Source organism: Budorcas taxicolor, chromosome 13 (assembly GCF_023091745.1).
Source record: "Budorcas taxicolor isolate Tak-1 chromosome 13, Takin1.1, whole genome shotgun sequence".
Classification (NCBI taxonomy): Eukaryota; Metazoa; Chordata; class Mammalia; order Artiodactyla; family Bovidae; genus Budorcas; species Budorcas taxicolor.
The window spans coordinates 78,663,824-78,690,455 of NC_068922.1; the positions used below are offsets into that span (position 1 = coordinate 78,663,824).

The 26,632-nt window shown below is 57.7% G+C and overlaps 1 protein-coding gene across 2 annotated transcripts in view; it reads left to right on the top strand.

The window, feature by feature from the left end:
• The window catches only part of BCAS4 (breast carcinoma amplified sequence 4), a 59,304-nt gene extending 33,501 nt beyond the window's left edge, over window positions 1–25,803 (top strand). Inside the window, exons 4-5 of one of the 2 annotated variants that reach the window (XM_052651190.1) lie at window positions 20–154; window positions 25,269–25,803. In XM_052651190.1, the coding sequence (XP_052507150.1) occupies window positions 20–154; window positions 25,269–25,391 (258 nt within the window). In that variant the 3' untranslated portion in view covers window positions 25,392–25,803. The remainder of the gene's footprint in view (window positions 1–19; window positions 155–25,268) is intronic. The other variant, XM_052651189.1, reaches the window with a different exon arrangement.
• Window positions 25,804–26,632: the final 829 nt, after the last annotated feature.

The window sequence follows — 26,632 nt, forward strand, 5'->3', positions numbered from 1 at the left end:
GTCTCTCCGCTCCCGACAGGCCTTTGTCAAGATGGTCAGACGACACGTCTCCTTCCTGGAGGCCCACGTGCTCCAGGCCGAGCGGGACCACGGGGCCCTCTCGCAGGCCCTGCGGAAGTGGCTGGGCTCCTCGGGGCTCCCCGCGCTCGGGAACGTGAGTATCCCCACCTCCAGGCCCCCTCCCAGACCCCCGAGCGGGAGCCGGGAGAGGGGCACCGGAAACCGGAGTTCAAAGGGCACGGCTGGCTTCTGCAGACAGGAAGCGGCGTCTGGCCGGCTGGTGGGGGCTGGCCGGGCGGCTGGGGCATCACAGACTCCCTGGGGTGCCCCCGTGAGCCCTGATTGGTGGTGCCGTGGCTGCCCGCCCCCTCATCTACCATTTAGTAAATGGCTGCTGTTTGCTGAGCATGGGTCTGTCTGGAATTCCCATGCTGGTTAGAAACAGCTCCTGGCCCTTCCTTCCGCATCTGAGGCTCAGGGCCATTTCCAGAATTCAGGTGGGGTTCCCCTTCCCAGGGCACAAGTCACCCTCCAGCGGACCAGAAGGGCGGGGCACAGTGGGAGGGGTAGCGAGCCCACAGCTGGCCAAGGCCTCTCCCTCCCACACTGCTACTTCCTTGGACTCCTCCCTATGCAAAAGGAAGGGTCACTGTGCCCCTTATACTGGTGGGAAAACTGCTATGTGCTGCTTACCTGCTTGCCTCCAGGTGAGGGACTGGCCCAAAGCCAGTAGCAGCTGGATCGTGGCATCAGAGTTCATGGTCTCAGAATTCTTACTGATCCTTTAGAGCCCAAGTTAATGTCACCTCCTCTAAGAAGCCCTCTGGGATTGTGCTCGCTCTAGACAAATGTGTCCAATGACCGTGAAGTTGGGAGCAGCCTCCCTGATCCTCCCCTCCCTCAAGTCATGGTGACTAATATGGTGACCAGGGGCCCCCCCAGCCACACGGTGCTCTGCCCACTGATGGCAGAAGCGCCACGGGGGAGGGAGGGCAGAGGTCCGTGGCTGCCGGCCGTCTGCAGCGGGTGCCCTAACGTGGGGCCTGCTGGGTCCTGGTCTCTGCACCTTGCAGTCTTTTTCTGTAACCCACAGGCTTCCCTCTGCGGTTGGCACCAGTGTCTTCCTTTAGTGGCAAGGCTTGGAGGGGAGAGTCAGGCAGCTGAGGCCAGTGCTGGGGTTGGAACTCAGGCCCTCGGGGCTGTGCGATGGGGTCCCCCGCCCACTTCTGCTGCGGGATCCCATTGGGGTGTGGCCGGACACGCTGGGACCTGCACCCTCTCATCTCTGCCAGACTCGGGGGGCCCCCTAGCCCTACCTGTGGTGACTTGTTCCAGGAAACGCGTCCCAGCCAGGGCTGGTGAGTCATTCAGCGACCCTGGCGTGTTGATCTTGGCCCCGGGAGGGCTTTGTGTGGTCCAGGGGATGCGGGTGAGTGTGTGTACACGCGAGTGTAAAGCCGAGGGTTTCCAGGGCTGCACCTGCACCCGGGGCGCCAGCTGCAGGGGCTCTTCTAGATAAAGAGCTTGCCCTGGGGCCCAGACCCGCTGGCATCTCACAGCCCATCCTGTGAGGGAGGGCTAGTCATCAGATGAGGAAACAGGCACCGAAGGGTCAAACCGTATGCCCACCCAGAACGTGGTGGAGCTGCGATTTGAACCTGCAGAGCTGGCGCACTGCAGCGCCTGGTCCTTCTGGGTCTCTCTGAGCCCAGTTCCGACTGCTGCAGCTGTGGTCTGGGGTGGGGGTCCTTGAAGAGCCCCCACGTAGGTTCCTGTTTTTTCTGTCTGGAAGAACCCACCCAGCTAGGGTTTCACACTGTGTCCAGTCGGTTCCCCTCCATCCCTGCCGAGGTGGACGCCTCACTGACCACTGCCCTCACCCTTGGAGGCCGCACAGGCCCCCCTTGGCAGCGAGGAGCCCTCTGGATTCTGCCTTCCTGCCCCCACTCACCCTCCTTGCCCCATGCAGTGAGGGGCTGGCACGGGGTGGGGGTTCTTGGGCTGAGGGTCCTGCCCCAACTCCTTTGGAAGCCCACCCCCTCACAGGAAATGGGCCGCTCATTGCTGCCCCCAGGCCCTCCCGGAGTCAGGGGCATCAGCGGGGGGCCTCGTTCCAGGGCCCAGGCAGGAGGCCCTCCGCGCTCACCCCCTGGAGCTGGGCAGGGGCCTTTCTGGGGGGGTTTGCCCCCCTCTCTGCTCGGCCATCTGCTGGAGCAGGCGTCCTGGGGAGGGCGGGGGGTGGGGTGGGGCTGGGTCTGCAGTTCTGCTAACTCTGCCGGTGCCACCTGCCCTCCTGGCCTCCTTTCTCCATCTTTTCTCTCCCTCACTCTGCAGCTCAAGTGGCGAGGCCAGGGAGGGCGCAGGGCACAGGGCCAGGGTCTCCCAACACACCAACAGTGGGGCCAGAAAGCCCCACCGCACCCCTGCCTGTGTGACTCGGTGCTGGCCGAGGCCTGGGCCAGCCCGGGGATGCCAGCTGAGTGTCCCTCCTCATCACGTGCTCCCCCCGAAGCCTGGGCCTTTGGCCTCCGACTTGAACTGCCCAGACCTGGGTGAGGGCTGGCCTGGTGCCCTGAGCCCTCTGTGCCCAGACAGAAAAACGTACACACTTCTAGGCTTCAGGCTTCGTGCTAACGCACACATGACTATTTTCATGGTACAAAGGTTCGTGTTTCCGTGCTGTACAGCAGGAAAGTTTTCCATGGCACTTTTATGTCGATTCTTACAATGCTATAAACCTCTAGCTCAGAATCACACCTCTCTCTGGCTATGGCATTGTTTTGCTGTGTGACCGTGGGTGAGTCTCTTAGCCTCTGCAGGCCTCAGATTGCTTACCTGTCGGTTATCATGGGCTTGATCATGAAACAGTCTGCCTGCTAGAGAACTGGTTTCGATTTGATGTACGATGAAGAGGGCCTCCTCCACTAAAGCAGTGGGAAGAAAAAGCAGAAAGAGTCCAGAACGGAGGGTTCTGAGCATTGGTGGGTCTGCGAAGTCAGCTGCATCTTTAAATAGTGCTTCAGGACAGACTGTCTGGGCCCTCTGGGGTGAGCAGGTTTCGTGGTGGTGGTGACAGAGGGCAAGCCCTGCAGTGCCAGCTGCTGTTCTCAGCCCCAGTGCCCCACAAGGGTGGTGCTAGCTTTAATCCCGGCCAGGGACCTGAGGCACAGAGAGGTTTAGTCACTTAGCCAGGGCCACACAGCCGAGCATCGCGATAGGAATCTGCCTCTTGAGTCTGTCCCTCATTATCTTGGGAGAGAGCTGTGACCTCTTACTTCAGGAAGCACATGTTCAGTAGGAGAATAGAGGCAATGACCAAATCCTCAGAAAATTCAGTCACTGGACATTTCTAAAGAGGGCCTGGCTTGCTCTGAGGGATGACCTCTAAGGAAGGGCCACGTAAGCTGAGACCCGGACGCTGAGTGAGAGAAGGCTGAAGTCAAAAGCAGGGACGTTCCCAACAGTGGGGATGGCGGGCCCGGAGGCTCTAGGGTGGGGCGAGCTCGGGTCCTGAGGAACAGTGGTGAGTCCATGTGGGGAGCCAGGGAGGGTGTAGGAGACGAGGTGGGGGGCAGCCTGGACAAAAGCAGGGGTCTCGGACCACAGAGGGGGCCGAGAACTAGTCCAAGGGCGGCAGGGAGCCTCGGGAGGGCTGGGAGCCAGGGAGTGACTTGGTAGATGTGCACTGCTTTAGGGAGTTTCCAGGGCTCATTCTCTACCCTGAGCTCAGGCTGGCATTTGGGGTCAGTGCTGTCTTGTTTAGACTTGACCACGAGAGCCGAGCCGGGCACAGGCATGCCCTCCAGGCTTCAGAGTTCAGCTGTTAGGACTGCATTTCCTTGGCCTGGAAACCCTGCATGCTCTGCCCGGAGCTCCCTGAGACCCTTGCCTTGCCGAGTCTCAGGGCCTTTGTCTGATTGGGAGAGAGAACAGGGGCTCTCGGGGGGGGGGGGGGGGGTGCACAGGTCTCCCGGCATGTGTCTGGTCCCAAGACCCTGCCTGAGGAGGCAGCCCCCCTGCCCGCGCACACAGGGCCTCTCACATCTGGAGATCGTTTCAGGCACATGTGGGAGTGAAAGTGAGACGGGGCTGCAGGCGTGTGGCCTTGGAGGGGGCGTGGAGAGCATGCCAAGGGTCGCCATGCCCTCCGGGTCCAGGTCCTGGTGACGGCCGAGCGCCCACCATGGTGTCCTAACCACGCCAGGCCCTCTGCTCAGCGCCTGCACCCAGAGGCACGGAGCAGCTTTACTAATTTGTTGTCAGCCACTGTTTGTTTTCCGCCAAACCAAAACATCTTGTTCACGAGGTGTCATTTTGATTAATTTCCCGATGGATAACAGTATAGCGTTTTCCAAGGAAGGCTGTCTGGCTAAGAGCAAAACCACTTGGGGCCAAGTCCTGACACAGCACAGAGCAGGCCGCCGGGGTGGACTGTGGCCTGGGCACGACTTGGGGCTGCCTGACCCACCTGTTCACCCCACATCTGCCCATGGGGCGATCTGGTAACACAAACAGGTGTGTTCCACCAGGTGTGACGCAGTAGGGAGTGGTGCGGACTGAGGTGAAATGCAGAGCCCGTGCCTTAATGACGGGTGGTGAATTTCAGAAGCAGCCTTTGCAGAAACGGGATCAAGGAGGGCCAGATTTTCCTATTTGGGGGAGCACGCTGGGCATGTGGAGTTTTATATGAATCTTGTAATGTTTAAAACTCAGCAACTAATTTTTCTCATTTGAGGGGGGAAAAAATGTGTTGTGCCCAGGGTCACACCCAGCACACTCCCCACCTCTGGATTTTGGGCTGATGGCCGGTATTGCAGAGGCCCCCCACCCCCGGCCCCGCTTCAGAGGCATTTGGGACCAGGAATGAGGGGAAAGCTCGTGGTGTCTTCCTCCACTTTGCGCCAGGCCCAGCAGGGGCCCTCAGCTTTCTGCAGCAGCGGGATGAGCAGCTGGCAGTTTTATGGGGTGTCTACTCCAGCTCCAAACCATAGTAGTTGTATTGAGTACTTTTAGGCTTCCCTGGTGGCTCAGATGGTAAAGAATCTGCCTGCAGTGTGGGAGACCTGGGTTGGATCCCTGGGTTGGGAAGATCCCCTGGAGGAGGCCGTGGTAGCCCGCTCCAGCGTTCTCACCTGGAGAATCCCATGGACAGAGGAGCCTTGCGGGCTGCAGTCCATGGGGCCGCAGAGTGAGACAGCCGAGCGGCTAAGCGCACACAGCATGTTGCGTACTTTCACGAAGGACTTTCTGTGCCGTGTCTCAACGTCCCGTAACAGCCCAGAGGTAAAGAGTGTCGTCTGAGAAAGGGACCGGAGGCTCAGAGAGGGCTGTTCACTTGCTCAGGGTCAGACAGCGTAGGCAGCAGAGACGAGATAGACCCAGCTTTGACCTTGTTCAGGGTCTCTCGCTTCGCTCTGTGATCTTCCCAAGTGCAGGAGCCACAGCCTAGATGGTGGAGGTTGCAAACTGGAGATCCCTGGGCCCAGCCTGCCCCACCAACATGTGTTCTTCAGCCAGCTTGGTATATGTACATGTTTAGTTTGAATTAGCTGCCAGCATGTAAAAAAGGAAATTTTACATGAGAATGTAGAGCTCTGGCTTCTCTTGAGGAAACAGAAGGGGGACCTCCGTGGTGGCCCGGTGGCCAAGACTCTGCACTCCCAATGCAGGGTGCCCAGGTTTGATCACTTGTCAGGGAACTAGATCCCACATGCCATGACTGAGACCTGGTGCAGCCAAATAAAATATAAATAAAAATATAAAAAAGAAAAAGCAGAGGTCTGGGCCCACGAGCAGCATCCCCGCTGAGCCACCAGCTGGCCCACGTCACCCTTGGTCCTTACCTGCCTGTGGGCACTTGAGTTCCCTACTGGGTAGAGCGCATAGTAGGTGTTTCATAAACATTAATCAGAGGATGCTCCGGAGGCGTCCGTGGCCCTTGGAGGCCCCCTCCCCCCGGGTCCCTCTGGGCGTGGTCCCCAGGCAGTGGAGAGCTGGGCCGGACAGGGCCCACGTTTGCCCAGCGGCCCGGGGCCGCCTCCTGGGCTTCCCTGGAGGTGGTGGAGGCTGTGGGCGGAGCTGCCCTGCCGGGCCCGCCTGCAGGCGGCCTCAGTGCCAGGCTTGGCTCTGCCCCGCCCCCCGCCGTTCCCCCACCCTGCCCCCAGCTCGCCCCGCCCCGCCCGGCCCTGGGGAGGCAGGGGCCCCCTGCCCCGCCCTCTCGCTGTGCCCAGTCCCCCTGGAGGGGTGACTCCCGGAAGGAGGCCCGGCCTGGCTGGGCCTTTATCTCGGGGCCGCACAAAGAAGGTAGAGGAGATCCCCTGGCGCCTTCTCCCGGCCCTGGAGCGGCCTCTCCTCTGCCCCGTCGTCCCCTGCGGGGCGGGGGGAAAAATGCAGCCGAGCAGATGGCAGATATTAACGCAGCAATGGAGGCGAGGGGGGCTGGGTTAGTGCCCCCAGCAGGCTCGCTGTCCCCGAGCTTTTCAGCACTCACACGTTAACGGATCTTGAGTCCAGATATTTGGTGGCAGGGGTGCCAGGGAGGGACAGAGGGCTCCTGGCCGGCTGCTTTGGGAATCAGATTTTTTTTTAAGTGTTACATTTTTGTTTAGCATTTGAGCGGGGAGGAAGTTCCTTTCCACAAAGAGGAGTGTTTACTTGGGGCAGGGTGCACTGATGAGGCCCGCATGGGAGCACCCCAACTTCTCCGTGGTTGGCAGGACACAGTGCCCTGTCTCCTTACAGCACCGACGTTAGGGCTGCCCCCTGTGAACATCCTCGAGCCCAGTGCTGCCTCGTGGCCCCTCCTGTGCCTGGTGGACACCGTCTCTGGTCTTGGCTCTTGCTGGTCCCCTGCCTGGAAGAGCCTGCCTGCTCCCTGCTTGGCGCTGTTTGTTTGTTGTTCAAGGCTAAGTTGAGCGTCACCACCTCTGGGAAGCCATCTGGATTGGCCCAGGCAGCGTTCCTCTGGGCTCCCCAATCCCCTTTCCTTCCCCTGGTGGCCCTGGCTTGGTTCATCTTCACGTTTATCCACCTGTTCCGTGTGTTCCGTCGCTCAGTCGTGTCTGACTCTGTGTGACCGCGAGGACTCTAACCCGCCAGGCTCCTCTGTCCATGGGATTGTCCAGGCAAGAATACTGGAGTGGGTGGGTTGCCATTCCCTCTTCCAGGGGTCCTCCTGACCCGGAGTGGAGCCCAGGTCTCCAGCCCACCGCCCGTGTCTCTCCTTGTGCCAACACACAAGCCTGCGCCCTGCCCCTCTCCCCAGCCCCTCCCCAGCCTTGGCGTCTGTCCAGCTTCCCTAGGGCTCTCACTGGGACCCTCCCTCCTCAGCTGGAAAGAGAAAGGCTGTGGGCCCGAGTGGGCTTCCAGTGGGGACTGGAGGGGCAGGCTGGCTCTGTGTCCAGACTGCGTCTGCTGCCTGGGCAGCACCGAGGACACCTCCTGCTCTCAGAGCCCGGGGGTCCTTGTTGGACATAAGCAGGGCCACAGTTGGCAGCGGTGGGGGCAGAGGGTGGTCCTGCAGAGGTGTGCTTAGCGTGCGGGAGACTCTGGTGGGGGCGCTGTTAGTGACATTGGTGGTGAGCTGGGCACTAACGGGTGCAGAAGTGATGACACTGGCCCCTGCCCCCACTCACGCTCATCCTGGAGAGCAAACTCGGAGGGGGCGTTAGAGCAGATAATTGTGGGTGGGATGCGTGCTTCTGGCTCCTGTGAGCGGCGGAAAGCGGGGGAAGAGGGGCCAGGAAAGGGCCGTGGGAGGGGACGGTGCCCGGTGTGTGGTATCAGCTTGGCACTGCGTGGCACTTCGGTCCTCAGCGAGGCAGGCCCCGGCAGAGCACCAGCAGCTCCCATCCACGACTGCAGGTTGCAGGTGACGTGATGGATGGAGCGGGTGAGTCCCTCCTGGTGTAGGAACCCATGTGATGCCTATAGCTGGGGCTGAGGCATCTGCAGAAAATGTGATCCTTTAATACCTAAGGAGCCTGGGAAGTTCTTGAACTTGGCTCCATTCACGGTCAGCTTTCTGCTGGGAAAATAAGCCACGTCTCATTAAGCAGTAAATTCATCCAGGTGCCTGTTCCGGCTGATACCATCGCACCTTGTCATGTTGTAATGTCAAGGCCAAAGTTCCTGTTACTTGGAGAGTCCTAATAAGTAACCGGGGAAACTTGGTCGAAGAGTGGGGAGTCCTGGCTTTTCAATGGAGTGAGAAGTCAGAGCAGGGAGGTGGCCGGGGCAGAGATGGACCTAACTGAGCCCCGCGTGGGAGGTGGCCCCTGGTGATCTGGGCCAGGGGTCTCAGCACTGTGGCCCAGTTCTGCCCTATCCCCTCCTGTGTCTGGCAGCTCCTGGCTGGCTGGACCTGGCTCCAGAGGCCCCGAGCACCGCTCCCAGGAGTGTGCATGAGAAGGGGTGGTGGGCAGGCGGGATGCAGGTGACAGGAGTCGTTCCTGGGGGAGAATCGGGAGGCCGTGGGCCAGGGGGCTGGTCTCAGTGCCGGTGCCCAGTGTGGCCCCAGAGATCTCTCCCTGTCTGGCCAGGAGGCATTCCTGAGCATCTCCATTGAGCCTGGTCACCTCGGTGATGATAAGCCATGCTTGTTAGGGGCTGAGAAGTGTGCTGGATAGGTTTTGAGGGTCGTTGGGAATTAAAAATCAAAGCAGTACCAGAACTGGCTTCCACAGTTGTGATTTAGTTTAAGTACTCATGTTTTGAAACTGAATGCATTTAACACTGAAAAAAAAATGCAGTGTTGTAAAACTGTACACTTGAGCTGTTCACAAGCTAATGATATCATTTAAGAAAATTGAGGGGCCTGACATTTGCAGCAAGATGGACGGGCCTGGAAACTGTCAGACTGAGTGAAATAAGTGAGACACGGAGAGAAGCGTCATTATATCACTTACGTGTGGAGCCTACAAAAACAGGTGAGGCACAAGTGAATGTATTTATAAAGCAGAAGTAGAGGCGTGGATGTAGAAAACAAATGTGTGGTCACCAGGGGATGAGGTGAGGAGAGAGAACTTGGGAGATTGAGACTGACATATACACCCTGCTGTGTGTAAAATAGGTATCTAATAAGCACCTGCTGCATAGCGCAGGGAGCTCTGCTCAGCACTCTGCAATGACCTATATGAGAAAAGAATAAAACAACAGCAAAATAAGTGGCTTCAGGTGTAGTATAGCCGATTCCCTTTGCCGTACAGCAGAAACGAAGGCGACATTGAAAATCAAGTATAGTCCAACTTGAAAAGAAAACAAAATTCAGAGGGCAGTAATAAATAATGGAATTCTCCAGCATTCATCGAGGAGTTACTGTTTTCTAAGCGCTGTGGGGAGATTTGGGTAAAACAGCCTGTGAGGTAGAAACTGTCATTGGCCCTCTTGGCAGGTGAGACAGATGAGGCACAGAGAGGTTAAGGGACTTGGCCAAGGCCGCACAGCTCAACAGAGGGGCTGTTGGCCTCTGAGGAACTTGGAAACGGGGCCTCATTTACTGTGCTAGGGGGAGGGGTCTTGCTCTCAGCACTGGCAGCTCCAAGTAGGGCTTTCGAGGGGATGTTGAGGGACAGTAAGTGCTGGAGAGGGTGTGCAGAAAAGGGAACTGCCTCACACTGTTGGTGGGAGTGCAAATTGGTGCCACCGCTAAGGAGAACAGTGTGGAGACCCCTTAAAAAACTGGGAATAAAACTACCACCTGAGCCAGCAATCCCCCTACCAGGCATATACCCCGAGGAAACCATAATCGAAGCAGACACACGTGCCCCAGTGCTCACGGCAGCACTGTTTGCAATAGCTTGGACGTGGAAGCAGCCTAGCTGTCCATCAACAGGTGAACGGACAAGGAAGTTGTGGTACATGTGCTTGATGGAATATTACTCAGCTATAAAAAGGAGCGCTTTTTTGAGTCAGTTCTAATGAGGTGGATGAACCTAGAGCCTGTTACAGAGAGAGAAGTATGAAAAAGACAAATATTGTATATTAATGTATATATATACGGAATCTAGAAAGATGGTACTGCCCTATGTGCGGGACATCAAACAAGACACTGACAGAAAGAACAGACTTTTGGACACAGCGGGAGAAGGAGCGGATGGGATGACCTGAGACAACGCCACTGAAACGTGTGCATTGCCAGAGGTGAAACCGGCCGTGGGAGTTTGATGTGTGTCACAGGAAGCCAGAGCTGGCGCTCTGTGCCAACCGAGAGTGATGGGGTGGAGAGGGAGGCGGGAGGGGGTTCCAAAGGGAGGAGACGTGTACCCATGGCCAGTTTGTGTGGATGGCAAAACCCATCAAAGTATTGTAAAGTAATTATCCTTCAATTAAAAAAAAAAAAGTGCCCATCGGAGGTCCTCTGTGACCCCTGCCTTCACTGCCATCCCCGTTCCCACAGGCGGCTTGAGCTGCCTCAGAGGCAGTGGGCAGGTGGCGGGAAGCCTTTACGGCTTGTCCTCGGGCCCCCCAAGAGGCCCCAGAAAGGAAGCTCAGCCTCCAACCCACCCCGGTTTGTTGTTCTCGAGAGTGTGTGGGTGGGGTGGGCTGGACAGCGTGGCCCGGCCTGCTGGGATTGTCCTGGATGCTGTCCCTTCGTACCTCGGGCTTCTGCTCTGGGAGACCTAGAGAGCTTGTGCCTGGAGGCCAGCCCGCCCATCCGCTTCTGTGCTGGGCTCTTCCTCCCCTTAAATCTCCCCTTCTGTTCCCCTGAAGGCCTTGGCTACTCCAGGAGCCACCACATGGGCAACCCCAGCCCTTTACCCCGTTTTTCCCCAGCCCCTGGGCCAGGCTTAACTCCTTTGATGCCAAATCTCTGCCCACCACCTCCTTTTTCATTCATTCATTCAACAAGTACTTATCATCCCCCACCTATCTGAGCCAGATGCTGGTTCAGATCCTCGGAACCGGGGAGGGCAGAGAAGGTTCCCGCCCTCCAACAGCCTATAGCCCAGTGTAGCATATGAAGTGCCCCTGGGGGAGAAGGAGGTGAGGGAGTGGGTGACATGGGTCTGGAGGCAGGAGGTGGTCAGAGAAGGCCTCCCTGAGAAGGAGACATGGAGCACAATGAGGCCCTGGAGGAGGTAAGGAGGGGAGTGTGCAGGCGTCTCAGGCAGGGGCAGGGTGGCAGGCCTCGTGGGCGGTGCATTGGAGCCAGAGGTAAAGGTGGGGGAAGTGGATGGAGCAGGTCGTGGGGTCCGTGCAAGGACCGGGCCCTGGAGGGTTTTGAGATACAGAGGGAGATGCTGGAAGGGGAAGGGTGGAGGTCAGGAGGCTGGAACTGCTGGGGTGGTCCAGAGGGTGACGCTGGGGGCCTGGACCGGGGGCCAGAGTGGAGATGGGGAAATGTGTGTGTTTAATTGAAGTTCTTCATTGACACAGTGAAGAGATTCACATGCAGTTATAAAAATTTATAGACTAGAAAGCGCCCTTGTATACTTTGCCCAGTTTTCCCCAAATGGGGACATTTTCCAGAACTGTGGGACATCACGTCTGAGAGAGCAACCTTGATGCAGTCTGCTGCTGCTCTTGGATCTGCCTGGGTTTTTTGGGGCAACATCACGTGACACGTGGGATTCTGGTTCCCTGCGTGATCGCGTGCGTGCTGTCGCTTCGATTGTATCCAACTCTTTGCGACCCCATGGACTGTAGCCCGCCAGGCTCCTCTGTCTGTGAGACTCTCCAGGCAAGAATGCTGGAGTGGGTTGCCATGCCCTCCTCCAGGGGATCTTCCTGACCCGGGATGGAACCTGCGTCTCTTGTTTCCTGCGTTGACAGGCGGGTTCTTTACCACTAGCACCGGCTGGGAAGCCCCAAAGCAGCCCCCGCCCTGCTTTAGAGGGAGTCTTAACCACTGGAAGTCAGGGAAGTCCCTTGGGTTTCCCCAGGTTTACCTGTATTCACTTGTTTTAAGTTCTGTACAGTTGGATCTGTTCTGTACAGATCTCTTGTTGAGGTTCCTGTCTCCTCCACCACAGCGCAGGCTGAACGGTCCCAGCCCCGAAGGGGCTTCTCACGTCCCTCTGTGACCACCTTCACCTTCCCTCCCCCGGCCCTCTCCCCAGCTCCTGGCAGCCACCACTCTGTCCTCCATGTCAAAAATTTGGCTGTTTCAGAAGTGTTCTATAAATGGAATCATACAGCGTGTCACTTTTGGGGGCCGGCTTTTCTCGCTCAGCATAATTCCCCGGAGATTCATCCAGGTGGCCGTGAGTCAGGGTGGCCTCTCATCCGGGTGGCCTCTGGGTGCGCTGGCAGGCGGAACCAGGGTTGGAGATGCGATGGTGGGGTTCAGGGCTGGAGGGTTCCAACAGGAGCCTGAGGGCTTAGCCTGGAGGCAGAGCGTGCGCTTGCTGATTAAGCATCTGCCATGGACCAGGCGCTCCTGGGCGCCGTGGATGCAGTCGCGGAAGAGAAGAGAAGGAAGACGCCCCTGCTGTAGGGCTGGAGGCCTGGGCTGGCTGTGGGGGGCGGAGGGCGGCCCGGAATCTCCCTTCCTCTTTCTGGCTTTGCAGCCGGGACAGGGCACCACCCCTGGGTGGAAGGGGGAGACCAGAGGTTTCTCCCGGGTCCTGAGTCAGATGAGAGAAGGGCCTGGTGCTGTCCCTCAGGCCAGATGGAGTCTGCTACACCCAGACCTCCCTGTCTTCTGCACCAGCCTTTGTCCTTTCAGAATACTATTATTTCTTGGACAAAGGGATGGGGTTTAGGGTGGGGTGACTCGGGGAGTTTCTTGTGTCCCTGCCGGGCACACTGCCTGGGTTTGGGATTGGGGAGGCCCCGCATCCCAGGGCCGACGCCCCAGCTCCCATCACGTCTGCTCCCTGGTCCTCGCCCGAGCCCCCCGCCCCCCGCAGCCCCCCGTTTCCTGCCGGGGCTTTCGGCGCTTCCATCTCCTCCTCTCTCTCATTTTCTCATCCCCCCCATCTTCTCCCTCCTCCTTCCCATCTATTTCTTCTCTTTCTGAGCTCTCCTGTTTCTCGTCTCTGCATCTTCTCTCTCTTGTTTTGGCTCTTTCGTGTTTTTCTCTCCTTTGTTTCTGGTTTGTTCCTGTTTCTACCTCCCTTTGTCCGAGTCTCCATCTCTGGGCTGTGTGCTGTGCTTAGTTGCTCAGTCGTGTCCGACTCTTTTCAACCACATGGACTGTAGCCCGCCAGGCTCCTCTGTCCATGGGATTTTCCTGGCAAGAACACTGGAGTGGGTTGCCATGCCCTCCTCCAGGGGATCTTCCCAACCCAGGGAACAATCCCAGGTCTCCCACATTGTAGGTGGACTCTTTACCACTGAGCCACCAGGGAAGCCCCCATCTCTAATTATGTTCATCTCTGTTTCCACCAAGCTCCGTCTCTCCCTCTTTTTCTTTCTCTTGCTCTCAAATGTTATGTTGCAGACTTTGGAAAACATCCTTTTTCACGCTCGGGGGGCCCAATGGATAAAATGTCCTCGTCGACCAGGACAGTGTGCAAGCTGAGTTCTGTGAAAGCACCTTGTGAGATCCGTGTCTGGGCCTCTGGGGCCACAGGGACGGGATTGGTGTGGTGACAGTGACCGTCGGAGGCTCCCAGGCCACCCACCCACCTGGGGTCGGAGGGCAGGAGCCCAGTGCCAGCCTGGGGCAGCCTTGCAGCAGGTTCCTGCAGTCCTGGGCAAAGAGCAGGGGTGAGAGGCGGGCCTATGGGCAGCTGCTTGGTGCCTGCCGGTCCTGGTGGCTGCCTCGGTTTTCGCCCTGATGGCTTGTTTGTTTAACGGAGAACAGCTGCCCACGTGCGGGATGCCGACAAAACGGTTCGATTGTGTCTGTTTGCTGTTTCCCAGAGCTAACTGGTGCTGTTTCCAACATCCTTTCATGGAGTCAACCACCTTCGAGGTCAGCCAACGAAGCCTCGAGGATTCTGTTGAAAATCAGCATCAGAGGGAAAGAAGGATGGCTCTGATGAGACCGTGACCAGCTGCTGGGTCCTGGCCAGCTGTTGGTTTGGGCTCAAGGACATGGACGTGGAGAACCCCAGTGGGACAGGGAGGCCACTGGCCATGGGCAGCTGGTTTGGTGCCCTGGCCTGGAAAAGCATCTTCTTTTACCTGATCTGTTCTGGGACAGCCCCAGCTGCAGCCAAATCCATCCGCTGAGGTCCTCCCCAAACTCGACCATTGCTCCCACAAGCCACCCTTGGCCCCATGAGGTTTTCTCAACCAGGAGCGCCACGCTGTGCACGGAGCTGACTGTGTGTGACTGTCCTAAGGATGGAGAACACAGATCCCAGTTTGTAATCCGGCTCTGTCACCGCAGCCTGCTGCAGGATTGGCGGGGGCTGTGCAAGGTGAAAACCTGGGGCCGCTCTGTCAGGACTTAACTGAGAGGGGCTTCCCCTGGGCGGCTCAGTGGTAAAGAGTCCGCCTACCAATGCCAGAGACACAGGCTCGGCCCCTGGGCTGGGAGGAGGGGTCCACACGCCACAGAGCAACCGGGAGCCACAGCTGTGAGCCGGAGTGATGCAACGACGGAGGCCCACGTGCCCTGAAGCCCGAGCTCCCCAACAAGAGGAGCCACCGTGGTGAGAAGGCCGAGCACAGCACGGAGCACCAAGCACGGCCAGATATAGGCGAATAAAAGTTTTCTGAAATATTCAACTTACTGAGAATTTCAAAACAGTGATAGCAGAGCATCAGATCAAGCCATTTGGCCGGCCCTGCCCGCCACTTGCAAGTGTCATGCTTTGCATGGAGCTTAAGCTTGCAGCATCTCAGTAAAATGGGGTTGATACCCAGTCCTAGCCCCTGTCCAGGACTATCCTGAGCAGTATCTGAGATGAAGGAAGGTCTAGCTGCCGTCTTCATCACTGTCATCATTAGGACATTAGTATGACTGTTTAATAGCTCGTCACCTGTGTTGTGCATTCACCCTTCACATGTGCTGCTGGGAGTATACTTTGTGTGTATATTTCTAAATGACCTTTTTATTTTGAGTAATTGTAGATTTGCAGAAAACCTTTTATAAAGACGGTACTCCTGAGAGCTTCCGCACTCCCCTTGTTCCGTCTCCCCATCTCTTGTCACCTCACGTGACAGGTGGATTGACAACCACCTAGGAGAGTTGTTAAAACCAAGACCTCCCACACTGGTCCAGTGTTATCCACGGAACTTTGGATTTCACCAGAATTTTCCTTCTCATCCATTTTCTGTTCCAGGCTCCCCTCCAGAGCCATGCGTTGCTTTTACTGTGTGCTTTTATGTATTTAGCCGTACCAAACAGCATGTGGGATCTTAGTTCCCTCACCAGGGACTGAACCTATGCCTTACGCACTGAAAGCACCAAGTTCTAACCACTGGACTGCCAGGGGATTCCTGAAAGCCTCAGTTTCCTCATCTGTAAAGGGCCTTTGTGATCTGCAGATTTAAGTCTCTGAAATGTAGCAGGTGCCCAGTTAATATATATACATGTAAGTGCACAGTAGTTAGACGGTTAGCCTCAGTGGCCGTCTGATGAGAAGCAAAACCCAGGTCAGACACCCACCTCCTCCAGGAGATGGCCCGGGAGGGCAGAGAGGCCACGGCTGCAGGGGTCAGGGAGCCCCCAGAGACCCAGCTCTGAAGGGGGCCGTGCCATGACTCCGTCTACCCGCTGTCCTGTCTTGCCTCCTAGACCCCGTGTGAGTTTGCAGTTGGTCGCCAGTGTCTTGGCAGAACTTCTGGGGGCTCCTCCTCTGCTGGTTTCCACGTTAACACTTTTCCTCCAACTAAAAGTGGGATCCACAGGGCTCTGGAAGCCGCCAGGGCCAGCATGGCCTCTCACGAGCCTGCACCAGCTCGTCCCTGCTTCTGGGGTCCCCCCTGCACCTGAGCTGTCCCAGCTGAGGGCCCCCAGGCCTGTACCCGTCACCGCCGTGCTGAGCGGGCTGGCGGAGCCGGGGGCTGGGGAGCAGGGGCGCTGCTCCGTGCGGCCACCGTGGGGCCGGCCAGCTCACCTTGTGGGCAGGATTGGACACGCAGGGGCTGCTCGAGAGGGATGGGAGGGGCTCTGCTCCAACTCTGCCCAGCTGTCAGTGTTCTGGAAGGCTGGGGGCCCTGCAGCAGACACAGGCGTGGCTGGCAGGGCAGGTGGGTGAGGCCTGAGGAGGCCTTGAGGGGGCTGAGAAGGGAGGCTGGGCCCGGGGTGAAGGGTGTGCGGGCTGGCCGAGGTGGAGGCCGCTGCCAGGAGCTCGGGAGAGCCCGTTTGGCGCTCGGCTCTGCCGTTTAGCAGCTGTGTGACCCTGGGCACATGCCCTGCCCTGCCCTCTCCCAGCCGGTGGTCTTCCCTACAGAACAGCCCCGGGGCCGCACCTGACTCCGGGCGCTGGTGTGCCCTAGGGGGCCCCCGGGTTGAGGGCACAGCTGCTGGTCCCAGCAGCGGCCCAGGCTGGCCCCCAACCCCCAGGGTACCAGGCCACAGGACTGGAAGCATCCACAGCCCCACGGTGATGTGAGCCCGGAGCCACTGCCGGCCTGGATGCCCACGGGCTTGGCCAGTCCTGAGGGCGAGTGAGGCAGGCCCGTGGCAGACCAGACGGCACATGCCCCATCCAGGGGGTCTGAGTCACCACAGCCCGCAGGAAAACGGGCCCAGCGTGGCCAGGTGGCTGCATTGTTCAGGAGAAACAGGAGCGCGGTGTTTACTTGAACCATCCTGGTGCCTCCACGGTGGCAGGTAACGCATTTTACAATTTGCACCAGCCCATCCTGTGAAGTGGCAGACTTTATTTTTTGGGCTCCAAAATCACTGCAGATGGTGACTGCAGCCATGAAATTAAAAGACGCTTACTCCTTGGAAGAAATGTTATGACCAACCTAGACAGCATATTCAAAAGCAGAGACATTACTTTGTCAACTAAGGTCCATCTAGTCAAGGCTATGGTTTTTCCAGTGGTCATGTATGGATGTGAGAGTTGGACTGTGAAGAAAGCTGAGCGCCGAAGAACTGATGTTTTTGAACTGTGGTGTTGGAGAGGACTCTTGAGAGTCCCTTGGACTGCAAGGAGATCCAACCAGTCCATCCTAAAGGAAATCAGTCCTGAGTGTTCATTGGAAGGACTGATGCTGAAGCTGAAACTCCAATACTTTGGCCACCTGATGTGAAGAGCTGACTCATTGGAAAAGACCCTGATGCTGGGAAAGATTGAGGGCAAGAGGAGAAGGGGACAGAGGATGAGATGGTTGGATGGTATCACCAACTCAATGGACATGAGTTTAAGTAAACTCCGGAAGTTGGTGATGGACAGGGAGGCCTGGCGTGCTGCGGTCCATGGGGTCGCAAAGAGTCAGACACGACTGAGAGACTGAACTGAACTGAACTGATTCTGTCAAGTGTGTGGGCCGGATGCTACAAAGGCCACGATTTGCTATCTCTGAATAGGCTAGACGGGGGCACCTGAGGGTCCAAGGTTGGAAGCAGATCCTGGAGGGATGTCTCAAGTCCTGGGCGAGAGCACAGCTCGCTGCCCCAGTCACCCCCAGGGCCCCTGCCAGTTCCCAGAGGGGCGATCCTGGGCAGGTGTGTCTGTGAGCCTTCGTTTCCTCTTCTGGAAAATGGGAGTTAGGAACACCTGTCTCAGCAGCTGGACGTGAACGGGCTGTGGGCCTGTAGGTTCCGCTGTGGGCTGGGCACTCAGGAAGAGCTCATTACTGATCACTGTGGTTGAGATGAGAAAGGCTGGGGGCTGGGTCTGTCCTGATGGACTGAGATGTTTCTTCTGTCTGCCTGCTTTGCCCTGCCTCTACCCAATACAATTTTGTGTGTTGGAATTAGAGACAAGTTGCTGTGATAATACAGAGTTCTCGTTTACCCGCCACCGAGTTCCCCTTATTGTTAGCGCCCTGCTTGACTGGGGAGCAGTCACAGCTAAAGGACCCTCCTTGATACACTCCTATCTATCTGATTTCCCAAGTTTTATTTGGATTTTGCTGGTTTTCCCCAGTGCCCTTTTCTGCTCTGTATTATAGTTAGTCGTTGTGTCTCCTTAACCGCCTCTGCTTTATGACAGCTTCTCAGACTCTGCTTGTTTTTGATGACCTTGACAGTTTTGAGGATTATTGGTTAGGTATTTTGTACACCGTCCCTCAGTTAGGGCTGATCTGATGTTTTCCTCGTGGTTAGGTTGGGGTTGTGGGTTTTAGGGGGGGGACCACAGAGGTGAAGTGCTCTTCTCGTCATATCAGATCCAGGGCCCCTGCTCTTAACCTGACGTAGCACGGGTGATGTTGATCTTGACTATCTGGCCGAGGCGGTGTTTGCCAGGTGTCTCTCCTCGGTGGTTATTTCCAACCCTCTCTCTCCCCTACTCTGTTCCGCGGAAGCAAGTCACCATGTGCAGCCCCCACGCAAGAGGGGTGGAGCTTCTGGAGGGGGCAATGCATGCATCAATTATTTGGAATTCCATTTTACCTTTTGGAACAATTTTGAGATCCAGAAGTTTTCACTGTTTTGGTGATCATTCTGTTCGTCATATGAGCGACCAGGGTTGAGTCCCGGCTCCACCCATTTACTAGCTGCATGACCGTGGGCAGCTTGCTATTCGCTGGAGTGATGGTGAACGTAATAGCACACTTCCGTCAGGCTCCGCGATAGAAACCTGACTGACGTGGTTTACCCAGGTAGGGTTTGTGCTGCTTCCCTGTGTGACAGGAAGTCCTGAACGGCCAGCTGATTCTCCGAGCTACTGCCCTGTCGTCCTCGAGCCTGTGGCTTTCGTCCTCACAGTGCCAAGGGGGCTGCAGCACCTCCAGAATCACTGCTGGGCTCCAGGCAGGACTCCGTGAAGTCGATGGCATTATCCTCGTTTGACAGAGAGGAAAGTGAGGCTCCAGAGGATGGGAAAGCTCTACCTTGCAGGAGTGCTGTGAGGCTTAGAGATAAGCATGCTGAGCAGGGTCACAGGAGGTGAGGTTGCTGTTTACTCAGTAGGTTGGGCCTCTTCCAAGGCCCCTGGGCTGGAGGGCCTGGTGACTCGGCGGGTCTTCCAAGGCCCCTGGGCTGGAGGGCCTGGTGACTTGGCGGGTGAGGGTGAGTCTCTGGCCACCTGAGCTTGCCTCCATGGTCAGCCTGGCGCCTCTGCCTGCCAGAAGTTAACCACACCTTGGAGCCTCAGAACCCGGCCCACGTGTGGGATGGCGGTGCGGTATTTCTTTTGAAGTGGAGGATGCTTAGTGAATTGGGACAGGATGGAGTTGCAGTGACGTCTCAAGAGCAGCTGACCAGGCATCACTCTGGCCTGGGGACAGCAGCAAGGTGGGCCCGGCCCTGAATCCTGCAGCCTGTGTCTGGCAGCCTCTAGCTTGGTGCCCACTTGCATGGGAGACACAGGGATGGCTTTGCTATGCCTGTTCTACTTAGGAAGGCAGATTTAATTTAGTGGCAAAGTAAGAATACCAAACCTGGCCTGCCCCCATCTTTTTTATTTTTTTGGCTGTGCTGGGTCTCAGTTGTGGCATGTGAACTTCTTAGCTGCAGTGTGTGGGATCTAACTCCCTGACCAGGGACTGAACCCGGGGTCCCCTGCATTGGGAGCGTGGCATCTTACCCCCTGGACCACCAGGGAAGTCCATGGGGCCTGCCCCTATCTTTGTAAATAAAGTTTTATTGGCACACAGCCACGCCATTACTTTACCATCGCCTATGGCTGCTTTGGTGCTGGAAAGGCAAAGCTGAGTAGCTGTGACCCAGACCATGGGGCTTGTGAACAGTTACTGTCTGGCCCTTTGCAGAACAAATGTGCCGAGCCTGGCCTGCACAGAAAGCAGTCCAGGCTCGAGAATATGCAGCTGGGGCTTCCAAGAGGGAGACAGAAGGGGGCCGGGACTCACAGAGGGCCGTGGGGGATTTCTGGGAGCGGGACTGGGCAGATGAAGCCCTGAGGCGGCTGGGCCCAGCCTCCGCAGACGGTGCTCTGACTCGGGATGGTGGGGGGCTTTACAGGAGAGACCCTGAACCCAGGCTGGCCTGAGGCTTTCCTTTGCCACGTGCTGCAGCGGTCTGGTGGGGGCTTTGTCAGAAGAGGAGCTGGTCGTGGGTGCAGCCTGCCCAGGGGAGCAACCCCGAAGCATCCACCACGAGAAGCAGTGGGTTCTGGAAAGGCGACGCAGCCGCCAGGGGCCTGGGGCCGCCCACAAGGGGCGCCTCAGCCCAGCCACTGGGAGCTTCCAGATCATCTGATTTTCCAAGAGAAGCTAGCTGGCAGGCTGGTTTTTCTGAGAAATCTGATTTTTTTCAACATGTTTGAAATTAATTCCAGTTTTTAAAAATCATACAGCCAACCAAGCCAACACACACACACACACACACACACACACACTGGTGTGTGTCTGGTGTGTGGGCTGCGGGTTTGGGAATGCGGGGGTCCCGGGTGGAAGTGAGGAAGACGTGGGAGGCTGGGCAGACCCGGGAGGGCCTGCCAGGCCCGGAGTGGCGCCCCAGCTCCAGAGGCCCTCCTCCAGCTGGGCGCCTGGGGGAGAGTGGCAGAGCCCTGGACCTGTGGTCTCAGGTTTCCTCCCATCCGGTTCCCCCCTGCTGGAACCTTCCCGCCCACAGGCTGGGGGCGGGGGATGAAGCCTCAGGGAGGTGAACAGTCCTCCTTGCGAACCTGGCCGCCCCTGGAGAAGCATCTTAGCATCAGCTGCAGGCCAGGGATGGGCAGGGATGCTCTCAGAAGTCCCCTCCAAGATTCTCCAGGATTTGGGTTTGAGGCTGGAGCCCTGTGGGGCAGTGGGCAGGGGTGACCTGGAGCCGGAGAGGCCTGAGTGGACCCCAGCTCCGTGGTTCCCTGGCTTATGTGACCTCTGAGTTGGGTACTGCCCCTCTGTTGCAGGTCGTCCTGAGAATCCAAGAAAGCATGGGTGTGAGAGAGCTGGGTTTCCTTGGCATCCTGGGGGGCCCGGGACTGGGGCCGGTGTAGACTTGAGCAGGGTGTGGTCCTGCTCTTCCGGACAGCATCTGGGGTGCCCGGCTGTTTGCAGCTTCGAGCACCAGCCCTCACCTCCCACTTTTCCCCACTGGTTTCCAGGCGCTTCCCTGCACGCCTGCGGATTTATTATTTGCTTTAGGCAGGATGCTTCGTTGCAAGTGGCAACCACTGAGGTCAACCTGGCTTAAGAAAAGAAGAGAATCCCATGGTCTCATGAACAGAAAAAGTCCCAAGGTAACACTGAGTGTGTGTTGGTTACCCAGTCGTGTCTGACGCTTGGCGACCCCGTGGACTGCAGCCCACCAGGCTCCTCTGTCCATGGGATTCTCCAGGCGAGAATACTGGAGTGGGCTGCCTTCTTCTCCAGGGGATCTTCCTGACCCCGGGATCGAACCCCTGTCTGCTGGATTGCAGGTGGATTCTTCACTGTCTGGGCCGCCAGGGCAGCCCAACACTGACGAGGTAACACGAACCTCGGGCAAAATGTGATCCAGGTGCTCCAGTGATCCTGTCGGGATTCTGTGTTGCCTCACCTCCCAGCTCCGCTCCCCTGCGTTGGCTTCTTTCTTGGGCAGAGGTGACTGCCAGCGTGGTGGCAGAGGTGACCACCAGGCTCATGGCCCATCCTCGCAGCAACCTGGGAAGGGCCGACGAGGGCAGAAAGCATGCCTCTCCCAGTATGGAGCCCCAAGCCTGTTTCTCAACTGGACGAGCCTGGGTCACCTGCTCACCCCTGGACCAGTCAGGGCCCGGGTGGGTCGGGCCTCCTCTCACCCCTCCTTCGGCTGGGGAGCTGACACCAGGGGCCCCTCAGGACCATCAAGGCACTGATACCCGTGGGACGTGGAGGCTGGACAGGCTGAGCTAGCATCCCCTGCCCACCTGCCCTCCAAGAGCAGCATCAAGGGCTGAAGCGGCCATGTTCGGAGCCCCTGGCTCAGCTCGGGCACCCCCCTGGCCCCCAGCTGACTGCAGGCCCAGAGCTCTGACGAGCTGTGAGTCACTTTCCCACAAATTTCCCACGTGCCCCAAGAAGTTGTCAGGGGCTGGGCCCAGGGCCAGTGTGGAGGGGCAAATTGGCCTCCAGGGTGTCTCTCGCCATCTCCCAGGCTGGGGGCCCCCATGGAAAAGGGGAGCAAGCTTGTCTGGGATGTCTCGTCCTCGTGAGCCCCTGTGGGGTCTGGGTGAGGGGCTTCCTCTTGCTAGTGCACACGCGGCCACTCTCTAATAACCCACGGTGCCGGCAGAAGGCTCACCTCTCTGGGCATCCGTCTCCTCCTCCTGAATGCAGGAAGGACAGTTCCGCTCCATCACCAGCAGAAGTGCCCCCACTTTTTGCTCTAGACCTTGCTGGAACTAAAGGTACGATTTTATTTAAAGCTGCTTGCAGTCTCTCAGGACTCCTCCTCCTTGGTTCCTTCATCGTTATATGGATTTTCTCCTTCTTCCGGGAGCCTGTCTCCTTGAGAGAGGGTGCAGAAGCCCCATCCCTGTTGGGAGAACCATTTCAGAAGGAGCATGGAGGGACTTCCCTGGTGGTTCAGTGCCTAAGACTCCAAGCTCCCAGTGCAGGGGGGCGGGGGTTTGATCCCTGGTCAGGGAACTAGATCCCACATGCTGCAAGTAAGAGTTCACAGGCTACAACTGAGGATCTCACGTGCCACAACTAAGACCCAGCACAGCCAGATACATACGATAAATAAATAGTCTTAAAAATACGAAAAGAACAGGGGGTCAAGAGGCCCGGCATCCCCAGGACAGGGACGCCAGCTCTGGCCTGGCCCCTTTCCCTGGGTCCCGAGATCAGGAGAGGACGGTGCACTTTAGCCCCCATGCCATGTGTCGGGACAAGGGAGCTGGTCTTTGAACTGCCGTTACTTGCCTGTCGCCTTTTCTGGATACTACAGCAGTCAGATCTCAGGAGAAAGAGGGTGAGGGTTATCTAACATGACGGCTTATCCACGGACGGCATCCCTGAGGCTGTGAGATGACCTTGGGGCTGCTTTCCCAGCTATGGTGCTATGGGAGGACTCGGGTCCAGTCGTAGGGGTGGGGGCAGCCTAGGAAGATGCTGCCCACGTACCACCCCCCACCCCCACCCCGCCACGCGGGCTGAGCCCAGAGCAGCTGACCTGGCGTTTGCTAGTTAAATGTTCCCTTTTGCGAGGCAGACCCTTTTCCAAGGTGACTTGCTTGCTAGCCCCAGCTTTCCAGATGTGGGTGGTGGTGACTCAGCGAGGCATGCAGTCCCTGGAACCTGGGTGCATTCTACCTCCTCTGAAATAAGGTAGATAAGGTATTCTTTGGTGGTTTCTTTCTGCACAGAGACAAGCTCTGGTGGGGAGTGGGGAGTTCAGGGCTCAGACATTAGAGTCTGTTCTCTCTCACCCCTAACCCGGCCACTCTCACTTTGAAGGGACGCCTGCCTGTAACAGCTTCCACGGTGGTCCCCTCTTTCCCCTCCAGTCTGGTCTCTGCTCTTTCTAAAACACATCTCGTTACACACACTCCCTGCCCCGCTCTGTCTCTCTCCTGATCTCTTAGGATAAAGTTCTTAGTAGGACCTCCGAGAGCACACCTCATCTGGCCCTGGTTTACAACTTCCTGTCCACACGCTGACCCGGCCTAACTCCAGACCAGACCCACCTTGGTGCCCGTGGCCCAGCACAGCCCCAGCACTGTCCACACGGTCACGGGGTGTCTGCAGCCTAGCCACCACCCTTCCCACCGCACACCCCCTGCACGCCCCCCACAGCCCCTCCTAGGTCCTCAGCCCCTGGGAACCTCTGACCCCTGCAGGAGCTGGGCGCCGAGAGTCCCGGTGCCCCCTCCCGTATTCCCCGTCACACGTTGGGGGTGTGTTCCCAGTGGTTCCCTTGTCTGCGGATAAGCAGGGAGCCCCTGATGACTGGGGCTGCGTCCTGTGGTGCCCTTGGCCGGGTGCGAGCACGTGTAAGGTAGGGATTGAGGGGACAGGTGCTCGGAGTTGGGGGCGGGTAAGGCACCTTCCTGGGCTTTGTCTCCATCGCCCCCCACCACAGTGGGGAGGGCGGTCCTGGTGTTGCTGCGGGGACAAGCATGGGGCAGATGAGGGCACACGCAGGGCAGTGCGGGGCTCATGGGGGTGCTGAGCTTTGGGGGAGCTGTTATTAACCGTGGACCGGAGCCCCACACCGATGGCGGCTGAAGGCAGAGCTGGGGTCCGGGGGGTGGAGCTGGGGGCGGGGCCCGGGGCGGGGCGGAGCTGGGGCTCGGGGGCGGAGGACCTGGGGGCGGAGGACCTGGGGGCGGAGGACCTGGGGGCGGAGGACCTGGGGGCGGAGGACCTGGGGGCGGAGGACCTGGGGGCAGAGGTGGCCTGTGGTTCACACAGCAGAGGGAGCTGCGGGTGGGGGTGGGAGGACCAGAAGGTGGTCAGAGGTACCCTAGGTGGAGACGTGCAGAACCTCCTCCCTCTGCCCCCCGGGCCCCCACATTAATGCCCGTATCTGCCTGCCAGGTACACCTGGGAGCCTTGCAGGCCTTCCCTCCTCCGAGCAGGTCACGGGATCAGCCCCAGCTCTAACTGAGAATCACCTGAGAGCTTTGCAATAGCCAGGTGCCCGGACCACACCCCAGACCGACGACGTCAGGCTCTGGGGGCGGGGCCTGGGCATGAGCATCCATGACTCTCGCAGGGGCTCCCCTGTACAGCTGCGTTTGAGAAGCAGTTTGGGGCGGTCCTCTGTGAAACCGGTGTGACCCAGAGATGCCTATGTAACCTGCAGGGTTAGGAGAGCTTGGAGACCGTTGCTTGATGGAAAATCTCCCCTCCCCAATCTCCCTGCCACAAAAACCCACATGAGACATAAGTAAGCTGTTCTTAAACTAAAACACACACACACACACACACATGCATATGCCCCGGCCTTCAGGAGCACAGACGGGCGCTCACAGAACTATCGCCGACCCCAGGTCCCCCAGCGGCGGCCTGAGGTGCGGTCTAGACTCTCACTGCTGCGGGTCCTAAGTGCCCCTTCCTCGCACTCAATGGCCTGAGGTGCAGCTGCGTTCTCAGCCATCCTCCCAGAACCTTGTTCCGCCTGTCCTCTCAAACACTGTGGAGCTCTGGGCATATGGACCAGCCCTGCCGGTCCCCGTCAGGTGTCAGACGGGCTGGCTTTGGCTGTCGCAGGCACTGTGACATTGATTCTTCATTCCTCACCGCGATTCTTGGTGAAGAATCATGGCCTCTGCTCACCTGGACCTCCCTCCCTGCGGGGTCCTCCTGCGACTGGAGTTCTTGGGCCTCAGAACAAGTGGCTTCACATGATTGACCGGGCACCTGGTTTTCTGTCCTTCCAGAAGCGATGGGCACCGGTGGCCCCGACGTTCGAGCTGCCCGCGTTGTACAGAACGGAGGACTATTTTCCCGTGGACGTGGGGGAGGTGATGCCCCGAGCCCCCAGCTGCCAAAGGCGTCTGTGAGCGCTTCGATCCTGCCATCTGGGCGTCGGGAAGTGAAATCTGTGTGCAGAGCAGATGTGATCTTCTTCTTTTCTTTTATTGTTGTGGGTTCATTTTCTGAGTTTTTCCCCTTGCTTCACGGGGGCGCATGGGGTTTGGTGAAGTGGACCCAGGGGTTGGGCAGTGCCTCCAAGATGAGTTGGGAAGGCCTCCTCCACCAGCTGTGCCCTGCCTGGTGGTCTGGACAAGGTGGTCGCCCTTGGGGATAGCTGGTCACCCCAGGTGATGGGCTGTGGGGACATGAATATCTTTGCACAGGAATTGTGGGGGCATTGGGAGGTGTCACCGGGGTGCGTGGCTCCAGGTCCATCTGTTTTGGCTGGTTTGTCTGAACCCAAGTGCCCACTGGCCCTGTGAACCATCTCAATAAAGTGTCAAGAGGTCACCTGGTGTAAATGTTTCCTTGATGGGTGCTCCTGCCACCGAGTCAAGCCAGCTCCTCAAAAGCTGCTTATATTAAAGCCCCTTGCCTGAGGGGAGTGCACAGCTCTGGCCTTCAGATGCCCAGCGGAATGCCGAGACCTTTAGGATTTCCTGAGGTCTCCCAAAGGGTATTTGCTTTAATTTCTCCTCATGTAGATGGGTTTTGAGCTATCATCCCGAAACATTGGGTTCCTCACTTTGGTGATGGATATTTCTAGTTTCTGGAATCTTTCCCAGAGCTATGAACACACACACTCACCCTGTACTACAGACCTGCTTTCAGATTTCAACACACACATACCACACACACACACCCTGTTCTGCAGACCTGCATTCAAATTTCAACACGCAGACACACATACACACACACCCTGTACTGCAGACCTGCATTCAAATTTCACACACACACACACACCTGTACTACAGACCTGCATTCAAGTTTCAAGGAAATCTGACATGAATCAGGCAAGAGAGCAGTAGTAGCAAGGCAAAAAAAAAAGTTGAGCCTTGTCAATTTTAGAATACTTCTTAAAATAAAAAGATATTAAGTGAAGCCCTTGTTTCAAGTAGAGCCAGTGTTTTTGTATACAGATAATTGTTGTAAACTTATTTTAAAACGTTGAGACCTTATTATCCATTACTGAAGTATAAATCCAGTGCTGAGGTCACTGAACCTTCGCACACTGAACACATCTGCCTGGCCCTCACCCCATCTAGAAGTCTGCACTCCTTGTCCGAAGCCCCTCCTGCTCGCTTCCAGCCACCCTCCCCTGGCCCCC